Below are 12,739 nucleotides of genomic sequence, written 5' to 3' on the forward strand. Positions count from 1 at the left end.
GAACCTTGTGGCGTCCATGGTAGATATATAGATAAGATGTGATCGAGTTCTGTAGATCTTAGGATAATTATGATCATTTTATGAGAAGGTTTACTAAAATTTGGAAAGACATTGGTAAGTTTATGGTCATCCTTAGGCTATCTCACGAAACCTGAGAAGATTTTGACTGATTGTAGTAAAGGTTACCTAAGTTACTTGGAACGATACCATGGCAAAGTACGGTCTCGATGTGTGGTATACCGGAGAAACCCCTGAAGTCGAGTATGCCCACCCAATCTCGGATGAGACAACCCTTCCTAACTACCCTCCAGCATAGTTTTTGTTCACGGCCTCCGAGGTCACCGCGAGAAGACATGGTCAAGAGACGGAGTTCTCTGGCCTAAAGAGCTTCTCGCCGAAGATGTCCCCAACTCACGCACTATGAGCTTCGGATATGATTCTAGCATCATTCACTCAGACTCTGCTGAAGTCACGCAGGGCAGCCTCGACCATGAAGCTCGCAGTCTATGTTCCTTGGTTCAGGAACAGAGATCTTCCACAGATTCTAGTTCTCGGCCTATCATTCTTGTAGCTCACAGTCTCGGCGGACTAGTCTGTGCAACTTCCATCGTCCTTGGGGATAGGAACGCTCAAGGCGATGATGTCGAAGCTGTGGCGAGAAATGTGACTGGCATGATTTTCCTCGGAACCCCTTTTGCCGGCTCAAATGCGGCCAAATGGGGAGAGTTGGTCCGAAAGATATTCAACGTCGTTAAGAAGACTGATCAGAATACCCTCAAGACTCTGAAAGAAAATTCACATGATCTCCAAGAGCTGGGTAAGGCTTTCCCGGAAGTTATCAGGAAGCGAAACAGCAATGCTGAAAGCAAGGTTCAAATCGTCTTTTTCTTTGAAACTTTGGATACTGGAGGTATTCGGGTATGTCATATCTCTCAAGAGTACTGCCGTGTATTTGAAGCTCACAGTTTTAGATCGTTGAGGATAAATCGGCCTCTCATCCCGGTATTGGCGAAACACTACCTCTGAGAGCGAATCATATAGGTATCTGCAAGTTTGACTCTCGCGATAACGAAGGGTACAAAGTTGTAAAAGCCAAGATTCTTCAGATGATGAAGGGCGAAGTCAAAGAGAGTAATGACAAGGTAACACAACTAGTCATCTTATTTGTTACATGGCTAACAACCTACAAGGGTAGTACCGTTTTCAACAACTACGACAAGGTTTATAACCAAGCAGCAAGGGATATCAATATTAACTCTCAGTCATTCTCATAATATGGAGCTTCTGCTTTAGCTTCTCGACTCGTTGTACTTTTAGTAGTTGTATATACTAAATTCGCGATTTATCAGACGCCTTGTCACCTATCATGTCTATGGGATCTCTACTATATCATCATCAAAGGAAACATGCCTTCCACCAATACCATTAACCCTCTCTCGTTCTTCCCTCTCTTTGCGCTCTCTCTCCTCTCTACAAACACTATATTCAGCTGGTATCCTTGTTTCAATCAGTTGAAAACCGGTGCTGCATTGTCCCAGTTTGTCGGTGTCGACTTCTGCACAAGTGGTATACGAGATGATCTCATCCCAGGTGGATCCACAGTGGCACTCGTTAAACTTGGTAGTTTTGAGACACATATCTCGTTTTGCTTCTCTCTGAAATGCTGAATGGAGTGAAAGGTTAGGAGAAAATTGGGAGCGGTATTCTGTAGTTTATTTAGGCTTTGAGTATGATACGTAGATGTTGGAGAGTGGTAGAAGCAACCTTATGTTGGCTCTGAAGGGGTTTCTACTAAGGTATTTATACACAGAACCTCGTATAACCCCTAGCATGCGGATAAACGTGACAGCGAGTGATGTGATTCCATGTATCTAACTGATAAAGAATCAAGAGTGAGTGCGAGAATGCGAAGGTTTTATATTCAAAGTGCTTTTTAGAACTGATGGGAAAGTATCTCTGAATGGCCTTTATCGCCGTTGACTTGTCCCTGAGTTCCGCACAAACACGCAACAATCCGACACGAGTATGCACCGGTTTGTTTAGAGTGCAGAAACAACTTTTCCTTGTTCACAGCTTGTAGGATGCAAATTGAGTAACTTCCTATCCTTACCTGCTATCGCCGCAGAATCGCTCAAATCAACACTCCATACTCCCAAAAGCGAATTCCCTCGAGTTTTCTTGCGTCCACACCCTCAAACAACATTCCAAGACTCCTCACTATTCACCGTCATATCATCCGTCGCCAAACTCGCATCATCGTCTTCCTTCTCCTCCTTGTCTTCATCCTGCTTCTCATGCTCAGCCTCCGGTTCGGCCTCAGGCCACGCCGCAAGCCATCGTCTCTTTCTATCAGCTTCAACCTCTCGCTCGCGCTTGGTGTAGCACTCGGTGCATTCGATGCTTTCGGTGACTTCGCGGTAGCTCATTCCGTTGCGGCATAGCCCGAGTTTGTAGATTGTTACTTTGTCGCAGTTGATATTGCGGATGATTTTGCTCTTGTACTGTCTGCAGGTGTTGCAGCGGCGGATTGTTGCGACTTGCTCGCACATTCTGCCGGTTTCCGAGGGCTGGAGGGATCTGCTTGGGATTAGTTTCTCGGAGTGCGGATATAAATGTTGGATGAAAGGGGCAACTGCTTACTGATATAGCTTGGGTTAGTCTGTGAAGATATGATGCCGGGTGTTTATCTTTCACGGCGGGTGTTGCTTGGGTATGATTATGCTGATATTTTGGTGCGGCTTGACCTTTGATGAATCCGAGAATCAGAGAGTTTGGTTGTTCAGATGAAGCAGGAAAATAAAGTCACAAGGAGAATATTACCTTAATCACACCTAAACGGTGATTGAATATGACGCGATAGGTAGCAAACGGTGAAAGTCTTAGGCCTGTGCGAAGTTCGTTTGCCCTGATAGTCACTGCCATGCATTGTTCAGCCCTTTCTCCAGCAGTGATCACCGTTGGAGATCTTGAGTCTCTTGACATCAGCTTCATTTACAGTTTACGTGGTATTAATCATTATTTTAACTATCCGAAGTATGACTTTGGGGCTAGTCTAGTTAGTCATTCTGTTTACCCGCCGAAGCCTTCTCTTTATCTCTTCCAGCATCTCTATGCACTTCGCACATTTCTGTCCACTATACTGTTTACTGGTTGTTACAACGCCCTTACAGCTTTTCTTAGCATCTTGTGCATTTCTCTAAGTTGTTCTAGTCATTGATATAACTGCCGCAATCATGGCAATGCTGAGCATAGATTGCTAAGGTGTAGCTGAATATATGAATATGAGTTCTATGTATTATCTCGGCAACAATTTGTGTTGCCCATCAGGTGGGATTACAACCGGATGTTCCTCAGAGTTTTTCTTCGACACGGGGTGAGAGAATAGACAATTGAGAGATTGTATGTTTTCAACAAAGTGATAACACCACTATAACCCACTCTCTATAATTCATAGTTTGAAGGTGAAGAGCAACAACAAAGAAAAGACTGCACAAGACGATATCTTCCAACACTTCTCAACTGCAAGCTAAGTGTAGACTGCCAGTTAGGTTCAATTGAGACAGGGTCTTCATCATAAGATAGAGAATTAAACGATCAGTTTAATAATATCAGATACGAAGGAAAAGAGTGTAAAATTGTATATAAGAAAAAGCATGAAAAGCTAAAGTCCTCAGAGGAATCCGTCCCTTTATGTCTGTTCCCACAGACATCCATCTGACCCCACTAACGAAGCTTAGACCTCTTACCCTGGAATGCTTGCCACAACCGTCACAATAGTCACTAAACCGAGCAGCGCGTTGGCTCAAGGGTTATAACTAATTCATTAAGCTGTTGTTTCCAAGAACGTATTTTCCGCTATTATAAGATGCTCGTAATGGCCAGTGACACCGTGATCTCATAAAATGCCCTGTATCCCAATCATCGCAATTGTTGACGGGAGTAGACCACCTGCACATGTTCATGGAGTTTCAGGGAGGTCTTCATATCTGGGTGAATTGTTGGAGGACGGTTGTAATAATGGTGACTTTGCGAGAGGTAGCAAGCAGGATGTTGATTTTGGGACTCCAGTCCAGGGGGGAGGGTGGTGTATGGGTTATTTGTAGATGAGTGTCAAGCGATTGGAGAGCTAATCACTTGCACTACACTTATCCGTGTTGTGATAAATTGACCAAGTTATGTGTGGTGAATATACCCTTTCAGCCACAGGGCTCGACTACAGTGATAACTTGACAGTATGTATGATGTTCACGCCGATATGTACAAGTGATCAGGTTCAGCTACCAGAAGTGCTCGTGGTAGAAGACGATCTCAGTTGTTCTCATATGACCATCTTTGACTACATCTCACTTCAAACTGTACCTCATTCACCACCACTTCCCCGTTTTACGCAACACGTTGAGCGCCGCCGCACGCTCCTGTTCTTCCCGAAGCTCCTTACCCCCTTTACACTCAGCTTCCAATCTCTGGGACAGCTGCCTAATGCCATTCTCACAGGTCCCTTTCTCTTCATACTCGGCGCACTTGTCAAGCTTGAATCCTGTTCATAGTAGATAGTCACAGCCTTTGCAGCGTTCCTCGGTGGTAGTCTTCCAGCACATCTTGAAGTCTGTTTGAGTTTCTGTCTTTCTATTCAAAAGGGGATTGTTGATAGTAATACCTAGAACTTGAGTGTTTTATAGTTACCTATCATATGGTCAAACTGCTGGCCTTCTCTTTAGCTAGGGTTAATCATTTGTCCTCAGCCTCGAAGGCGACTTGTCTTCACTCAGATGCTACTTACACTCCTTAGGTTCAGCACACCTCGACGGATTCAAGCCGCTTTTTCCTCTCTAGTCCTCGCGCAGTCTTATATACACTTTGTTCACATCGGGTTCTCCAATATGAGAATCCTCTTATTAAATCTGCATCTCAACAGCTCATACATGGTTTGATAAGTATTCAGTAGTTATGATCTAGAAACTTCAATTGAATGATTCAATAGTGTAAATATAATCTTATTCGGCAATCTCCTCAGCAACTCAACCGTTTCTTGTCTAAGGGAGCTGAAACTTCCAAGACTTGAAGTAGCTTCTTTGAAGGGTTCAATGTATCCTAGAACCTTTACCCACTCTGCCTCAAGAGCTGTAACGCCAAAACCGCCTCACGTTCCTTGTCTTCCCTGACCTTTCTGCATGTCAAGCACTCCCCCGTACTGTCGTTGGCCTTTTTGACAATTCCACTGTCACATGTCTCAGCCGCAGCGTCGGCATTCACGCAGAAATCCTTCACATCTGCTGTGACAAGCGGCGTCCGGCACATAATGCAATCTTTCTTGAGTGTTGTGTATATGCACATGGTGAAGTATAGAGTTCTTTTGACTTTCCTAATCAAAGTGAAATATGATGTGATTGTGTCAGGGGTGTAGGCCAGGAATGTAGCCCTCTTTTATCGACGCACCTCAGGTTGCGGTAGCGGTGATTGAGAAATTGATCTCGCACTGAAAGGGGTACGGTGGACTTTCCACTCACGGCTAAATGAAGATATTCGCCGACGCATCCCTCCTGTGATAGACAGCAGGACTAGATATGTGTGAACAACATGTCTGCTAATCCGTCAATATCCATTGCCTCCTCCGCCTCCTTACACTTCAAACACTTTACCTCGATGAATTCTAACAGACTCTGAACGCCGTTCAGGCAAAGTTCGTAGTCTTGAAAGAATTGGCCAACTTCACAAATATCAAGAGTCATTACGGTTCCCAGGTCATCATTGCAAATCTCGCACTTCGAGTGAAAGTGATTCTCTCGACACATGGTTTGGATTCTGGATCGGGCCAAAAAGTGCTAGAGAATTGTATATGGTGTTAAGATGCTGGGATGTTGATCTTGTTGTTGCGATTGTGTTCAATAAAGCGACGGTGGCCCTTTTGCGAATATAATGTATAGAAATGGTATCGGGTGCCGGTAGTATCGGTTTGTTGGCTCCTTTTTGAGAGCAGCTACAGCCTTTCAGCTTCTTGCTTCTGTTGCTGCTGCTGTATAAACCAGGTATTTATATCCGAATGCTGTAATGATCTTCCACCCAGCTCCCGAACGTCTCAAAGGGCAAGATAACAAAGACACCGCTGTTCGGGATAGAAGCATATTTTTCGGGTTAGTATGGAACTCAATGTTCTATAATACCGAGTATAGGCTAGGTTGTCTTTGGTTTGCAACAGTCGCTAAGCATTGGTATAGATATTTTCTTACTGTATGGAGCTCTCTTTATACCCAAACGCTCAGCGGACATAGTAGTCTCTCCGTGGGCACTTTTGACGTTTGCATAACTAACACTGTAACATCAAATTTTCTCAACTTCGTTGTTCAACTTTTGGGTAAACTGAATGGTCACCGGACAACCGGTATTACTGCCCGCTGTTCGGAGTTTCTGTGTGCAGCGAACATCAGCCGGCCGCATTCTTGGCAGCTTCTTTCCACATGAGGAAATATCAAGTCATCCAGTGCAGACATACGAGAGCACAATAGTGTTGCGCAGCATGTCGTCCTCTTCTGATTATTGGTAACTGCTCCTGTACTCTTCCCAGTGCGACAAAACAACAATGGCATGTGACAGTATCTTCTCATCATATTAACGGGCGGTAAATAAACCATGAGATACATTGATTCGTGTGATGCTGGCCGCGATATCAAGCGACCCTTTCAAAGTCCCTGTTTTCATGATTGGGGGCCAGAGATCACCAACTATCAAAGTCACATCTACACGTGCACTCTTGTAATTGGAGAGGCCTCTTTTTGGTACTTCAGTGTGACCAAGTCGCTGATAAAACATGATTTGCCTGTTTTGTGTAGCTGAATCATACCCCTGCTGCATGAGTGCCTAGTGAGGCTTTTCAGCGTCTTGGTATTTTAACCCGAGCCTCGTTTGCTTACAAGCCTCTGATTCAAAAAGCCTCGTAAACTACTACACACAAGAAAGCGCAGCGTTCCTCATTTTTGACCCTTTTGCCTTTAATCACTGAGTTTCTGTATCACAAAGCACCAAACGTACACAGTACCTTGACAAGCATTCATCATGTGCACGGAATACTTTACGCACTTTTACTGCATGTACTGCAGCGCATGCTTCAAGAAGGGATATGAATGGGAGATTTGTCAGATTGCTCAACAAACAGAGTCAAAGTCTATGGGAGCGTGTGGATACACGGATGATGGAGTTGTTGCGAGTGTATCGGAATATTGTCAGCAGTGTCCGCCTGATGATAGGAAGTGGAACAAAGTTACACTTGACAGTGAAACGAAGAGACAGTTGGCCTGAGGAATAGTCGGACTGTGTGCAGTAGATGAGGATTCATTGTTTGCTTGAGTGGATGGGGAATGGGTTTGGCGACAACAGCATGACGACTTCACAATCACTGACGAATATCCTCCTCAACAAAGTCTTCTTACTGCAGTTTTTGATGACTTCCAACCCTGGTACACTTCATATTCATATTCATTATTCACTGTCGCCAACCATAACCTATGGCTATAAATCTCCCCTGTCTTACGTTCCTCCTCCAACCATTGACTGGAAATTTCCAAACTTGTACTCTGTGTATCTATATCCAAACTCACAATCAAATAAGACTCATTCCCCTCACAATGTGCTACCACGTAACAGTCAACTACATGTGCTCAGTGTGCAGCAACAGAATCGACTTTGACAAACACGGTCTGAGATGTCAGCGAGCTTACCGCTCTTCAACAGGATTTTTCGGCTCGTGTGGAAGCACGTATTCAGAAATGATATGGAATTATCAGGAGATATGTAGGAACTGCGCAAATCCTGAGGAGCCAGAGCGTCCGGGTCCTGAGCACTTTTTTCTCCCCCGGTTGCACCCACATAATCCTGGGGCGGGTAACCCGATGGGTTATGGGCCGTGGTATCGTTAGGTGTTGAAGCATATGATATGTAGAACTTTGCTTGGTTGTTATTGTTGAACACAAAGTATGAAGAGTTTCAGCTTTGTAGCAGTGAATAGTATAGGAGAGAGTTTGCTCTGAGAACGAGATCCCATCATCTGGACTAAAAATATGCAGTGAATCACAGGTGACGGCTCTTGTTTTCATTCTAGCTTGATCATTGAGTGACTTCAGAAAATTGTCCTAAAAACTCTCTCATCCTCTGATTCGTATCCGTTCCCATATATCTATAAAATGCCACCATCTCCTATCAAGCCGCATAACATCTTCAATCCGATCTTAAACACTCAGCAACATTTCATTGAACAAAGAACAACGAAAACCAAATCAATCAACATCTCAAAATGTGCCACGATCTAACTATTCATTACATGTGTCCCGTCTGCGGCAACCGGTGGAACTTTGAGAAACACGGTCTACTATGCAACAGGGCCAGCGAAACGAGAAGCGGGCACTTCGCATCGTGCGGGAATGAATATCCAGTGACATTATGGAATCAAGAAGAGACCTGCGACGAGTGTTTAGCACGCGATCAGCCGTATCCTCCGATTGAAGTTGTTATCACAAGGCGATAGCAGGCCAGCACTCTAGGAACATTACTGTCAGGAATATCTTCTTTTGGCGTAATGTAGCTACAATTCGATTCTCGTTTAGAAACTTAATTTCACACAATTCTCTTGCACTGTATTTATCTGTGACTGCTTATAAATCTTTTGCTGGATGACAGTGGCTGGTCCATCCATTATTGCTTGTTTGATCAGGCGGCAGTGTCAAACGCTGCACTGCATTCTTTCACTTTAAACAACGAAAACTCAAAAAAGACATCCAGAATCTCCTTGGGCAGAATTTCAGCTGAGCGGTCTCTCCGCTCTCGATTTCTCTCTTCCCAATCCCCAAAGATCAACAACCACCACGCCAACCACATTACCAACCGCCACCATGTGCCTAGCCATAACCCGAGTCTTTTACTGCATGCGCTGCAACAACGAGATCTACGAAGAAATGGATTGTAAAGAGTGCGAGCTCTTTCTGCAGTTCAAGCGCTGCGGAAAGACCGACGTAAACTTGAGCGTCAAGTGCGAACCCGCCCTTTGCACCCTGTGCTCCTCGTTTCCGGCTGATAGTCAGGTGCCCTTCATGACGCAGCCTCCGCAGGGCAGTACATCTACTATTATGCGACATCTGAGACTTATGTACGGTCGGCGTTGAGAGACATGGTTGGGGGATTGATGTGAGTGATTCGCTAAAGTTATTATGGGCATTTGTTAACTCTATGCAGACTTTTACATTTTCTATACCCAATAAGATATAAGAACTCAGAACCGAATCATGAAATGAAGACTTGCTTGGGGTGAAAATTAAAGGTTCTGCTGCAGGGAGAAAGATGGGTGATTAGCTGCAAGGACATCTTGGCTGTTGGGAAAGGTATTATGGTCCCTGACCAATTTTCTGTATTTTTCTAGCCAGCCTCTCAGTCACATTGGACCTTGGCCAAGATATTTGCCAGTCTCTATCACCGAAACAACAAACTCGGGCGCTTTTCATCCCACCATGGCACAGAATAGCTTGTACCCAATGATTCAGTATATGTATGCTATTGTTCTCTTTGTATCCATCTGTTCAAAACGTTCGCACAAGGTGAATCAGTCCTGTTCAGCACAACAAAGCCATCACACAATTACTGTCTCCATGTTCAGAAATGTGTCACTCGTTCTTCATGAACACCCTCACCATCACTCAGGGTCTGTTCATCCCGTGCAGTCGACTATAAATACAGCCTCACATCTCTCCTTTCCCAAACCAAACCAACCCACCTTTCAATCTCCAACTTCCCTCCCAACTCACAATCTAGCCCCTACTGACAACCTAGCCTTACTACCCACAATTTAGTAACAACATTCCATTACTATTCTGTTCACCATGTGTCGTATGATCAACACCACTCAGGTCTGCTCGAGCTGCGGCAAGACCGTTGACACGAACCTCAAGCGAGACAAGTGTCAAAAGTACGGCACCACCAAATGCAAGCAGGAAAACATATATGTTAGGAAGACTGTCTCCGCGAGCAACTGTCCTAAGTGCTCGAAGGATGGGAAGTAGTGTTCGAAGAAGTGAGAGGGGTTTTCTGTCCTGTGTCTGAAGGCGTCGCCGGTTGGGCCCTGTGCTTTGATAGCACTTATACTATTAGATAGGCTACCTAGTAGCTTAGCCTCTCTTGTCAAGAGGCTACTAAGATAAGTCATTTCTTAGAACCATATACAGGGACAAGCACGTGGAATAATGAAAGGCTTTTAAACAAATTATCACTAAAATTCGTTTTAGTGATATTCAAAAGGAAAATGAAAATCAATACTTAATTTTTCAACGTTCGCTTCACTCTAATTGTTCCCAAAGGAGTAAACACATATATGGATCAAACACTCTTTGGCAGCAGCCACAGTGTTTGTGGTCATGCAAATACGTATGAGCAGACAGCTGCTGCGACTCTTTCAAATGCAAGTAAGTGAATATCAAATTTCTAAGCCTTACCATATTATCGAACGTGTTAGCCAGTTCAGTGGCTTATCTAAATCTGGCTTCTCACTGATTCTACCCAAATATCAGTCGCTGAAGTGTTGGTTGTGGCATTCAAATATCGCGATTGAACATTTCTGTGGAAAAGTGATAGAGGTTTGATGTTGGCCATTACTCACGCGAAGAACCAGTGGTGATTACCGACAACACCTCATGTCATCCGACTTACCCACCCAGTGATTCCAGTGTTTAGCAGCTGGTAAACGACTATATAACCTCGCCCCTCATCTCTTTTATCCAGATTAAACAAACGTGCCCAAACACTGGTCAACGACACCCCGTTCAGACAATCCAGACCGACAATTATTTCGCTAAACGATCAACTCGTGGTATTCTTCACAATGTGCATCGTCTACCACATCAAAATAATGTGCCAGAAATGCGGCAACCATATTAGAACAGACATGCAGACCACAAAGTGCAATAAGGCGAGAAGGAGGGAACGGTGCCTTAAGCGTAATGAAGACGGCGGTGAGCAACGGGAGAGTGAGTTGGGGTGCAAAGTTTGCAGAGCTGCAAAACACAAGAAGAGATAGCTACGTTTGGTATTAGGGACCGGTCAGTTAGTTTAGGAAAGGGGTTTGTTGCTTTCCACGGCGTAGTCAAAGCTTCTGATATTCTCTGATCAGTTTAATGATTGTTCAGCGCTTCGGTTAGGGGATGCTAAAGTCCTGTGAGTCTTTGCGGTCCAAACCGATTATACAAACGCCGATTTAATTTATCTGTTAAGGCTCAATGATTATTTTGATTAAGTGCCATGTTTGAATGAGTAAGATACAAACACTCCCAGCAGAACTACAAGTATAAATACCACTGCACCCACCTCCGTCCCATCTCCAAGTTCTTCAATCCATCTCACAATCTATCTCTTCACTCCACACTCAACAGAAACTCCATCATTGCTCAAGACAAACTCTGTACTCAACCATGTGCTTCATTCACACCACCCGGCTTGTCTGCAAGAGATGCAGCCATCTCAACGCCGTACCAAGAACAGCTCCTTGCAGTGAGGCGAACAATGTTGAAAAGCCGTGCAAGAAGCAGACTATGCAGACAACTACCTTGATCGATGCCTCCAAGTGCCCCAAGTGCAAGGCTAAGGCTAAGGAGAACAAGGAATGCAAGACTGAGGCGAATGGGGAATGAAAGTTGCATGTTGAAAGCGGCCTAAGGCTTTTGAGAAATCATGGCTGCATCGGAAAACGACCCAGGACTTTGAATAGATTGGGTATTGAAGCATTTTCATAGTCCTAGTCTCAATACTAGTTGTCGACTTTGATTGATAGCCATGCCTGTGAAACATTGCACAAGTCTGACATGTTGACTCAACCTGTTTCCCTCACCGTGACACATTTGGACACCGACGAGAGGATGAAAAAGCCACAGTGACACTCAAACCCTCAAACGTCGTTGTGCATATATAAATCCGTAACTCAAGCCCCCTACTCCCCTATCATATTTCTTCCACACATACCATTCAACATGTGCAACCTAGTCTTCACCAAATACCGCTGCCGAGTCTGCGACCATATCATCGATCATGAAACCGTAACGGAGAAGTGTAACTCTGCCAAGAAATCAGGCAGAGCTTGCTTAAAGCAGAAGATAGTGCCGTCGACTATTTATTCGGATCAGAAGAATTGCAAGGATTGTGTTAAGAAGAAGAAAGAGGGTCAGAGGGGTGTTAAGCGTAAGCTTTGGAGGTTTGGTTCTGGGAGCTAAGATAAATATGTGTCTGTTAACTTAAATTATTTATTCGGCTCTTATCTTTCACGTCTCAGTGATGTTGTATATCTTGGCTTGAGGGTTTGTGAAATGACGTACCCGCAGTCTGTGATGCAGAGCACAGAGAGTTCGGTAACTTAACGGTTCTTCGGTGAAACACTTCAAGATGAGGACTTTATACAGTAAGCAAAGCAACTTCTTCTCTCCCATGCACTTCTCAACTTCTCTATATCAAGATACTACTTTCCTTTTGTTGCCCATCCCATCAACCGAATAATCCAAATGTGCACTATCAACAGTACAGGCTATCTCTGCAGGAAATGCTCCTATCTAGTCTCCATGCCCGTGGAAGAAACGAAATGCACTCATCTTCTGGAGAAGAAACCTGGGGTTTGCGTTACCACTACAAAACATGACACTGTCTATGTTCACGAAGATGAGTGTTTGCGGTGCGAAGAAGCCAAGAGGAAAGCGAAGGGGGAAGGAAGGGTGGGCAGTTG

The 12,739-nt window shown here is 44.4% G+C and overlaps 3 protein-coding genes across 3 annotated transcripts; 2 read left to right on the top strand and 1 right to left on the bottom strand.

The window, feature by feature from the left end:
• Positions 1-255: 255 nt before the first annotated feature.
• Positions 256-1,322, top strand: BKA55DRAFT_100292 (uncharacterized protein). Its single transcript, XM_046184663.1, has 3 exons — positions 256-918; positions 972-1,142; positions 1,191-1,322. The coding sequence occupies exons 1-3, from the start codon at positions 421-423 to the stop codon at positions 1,272-1,274; spliced, it is 753 nt and encodes a 250-aa protein (XP_046047108.1). The 5' UTR covers positions 256-420; the 3' UTR covers positions 1,275-1,322.
• Positions 1,323-2,132: 810 nt separating this feature from the next.
• BKA55DRAFT_705149 (uncharacterized protein) lies at positions 2,133-2,549 on the bottom strand (the record flags this gene model as incomplete). The annotated part of the gene is made up of 1 exon (XM_046200656.1): positions 2,133-2,549. One exon carries the CDS (start codon positions 2,547-2,549, stop codon positions 2,193-2,195), a length of 357 nt encoding a protein of 118 aa, XP_046047109.1. The 3' UTR covers positions 2,133-2,192.
• A 4,288-nt stretch (positions 2,550-6,837) lies between these two features.
• Positions 6,838-7,617, top strand: BKA55DRAFT_575188 (uncharacterized protein). The gene has a single exon (XM_046193368.1). It carries the CDS (start codon positions 7,051-7,053, stop codon positions 7,291-7,293), a length of 243 nt encoding a protein of 80 aa, XP_046047110.1. The 5' UTR covers positions 6,838-7,050; the 3' UTR covers positions 7,294-7,617.
• Positions 7,618-12,739: the final 5,122 nt, after the last annotated feature.

This window comes from Fusarium redolens (genome assembly GCF_020744475.1).
Source record: "Fusarium redolens strain MPI-CAGE-AT-0023 chromosome Unknown BKA55scaffold_12, whole genome shotgun sequence".
Classification (NCBI taxonomy): Eukaryota; Fungi; Ascomycota; class Sordariomycetes; order Hypocreales; family Nectriaceae; genus Fusarium; species Fusarium redolens.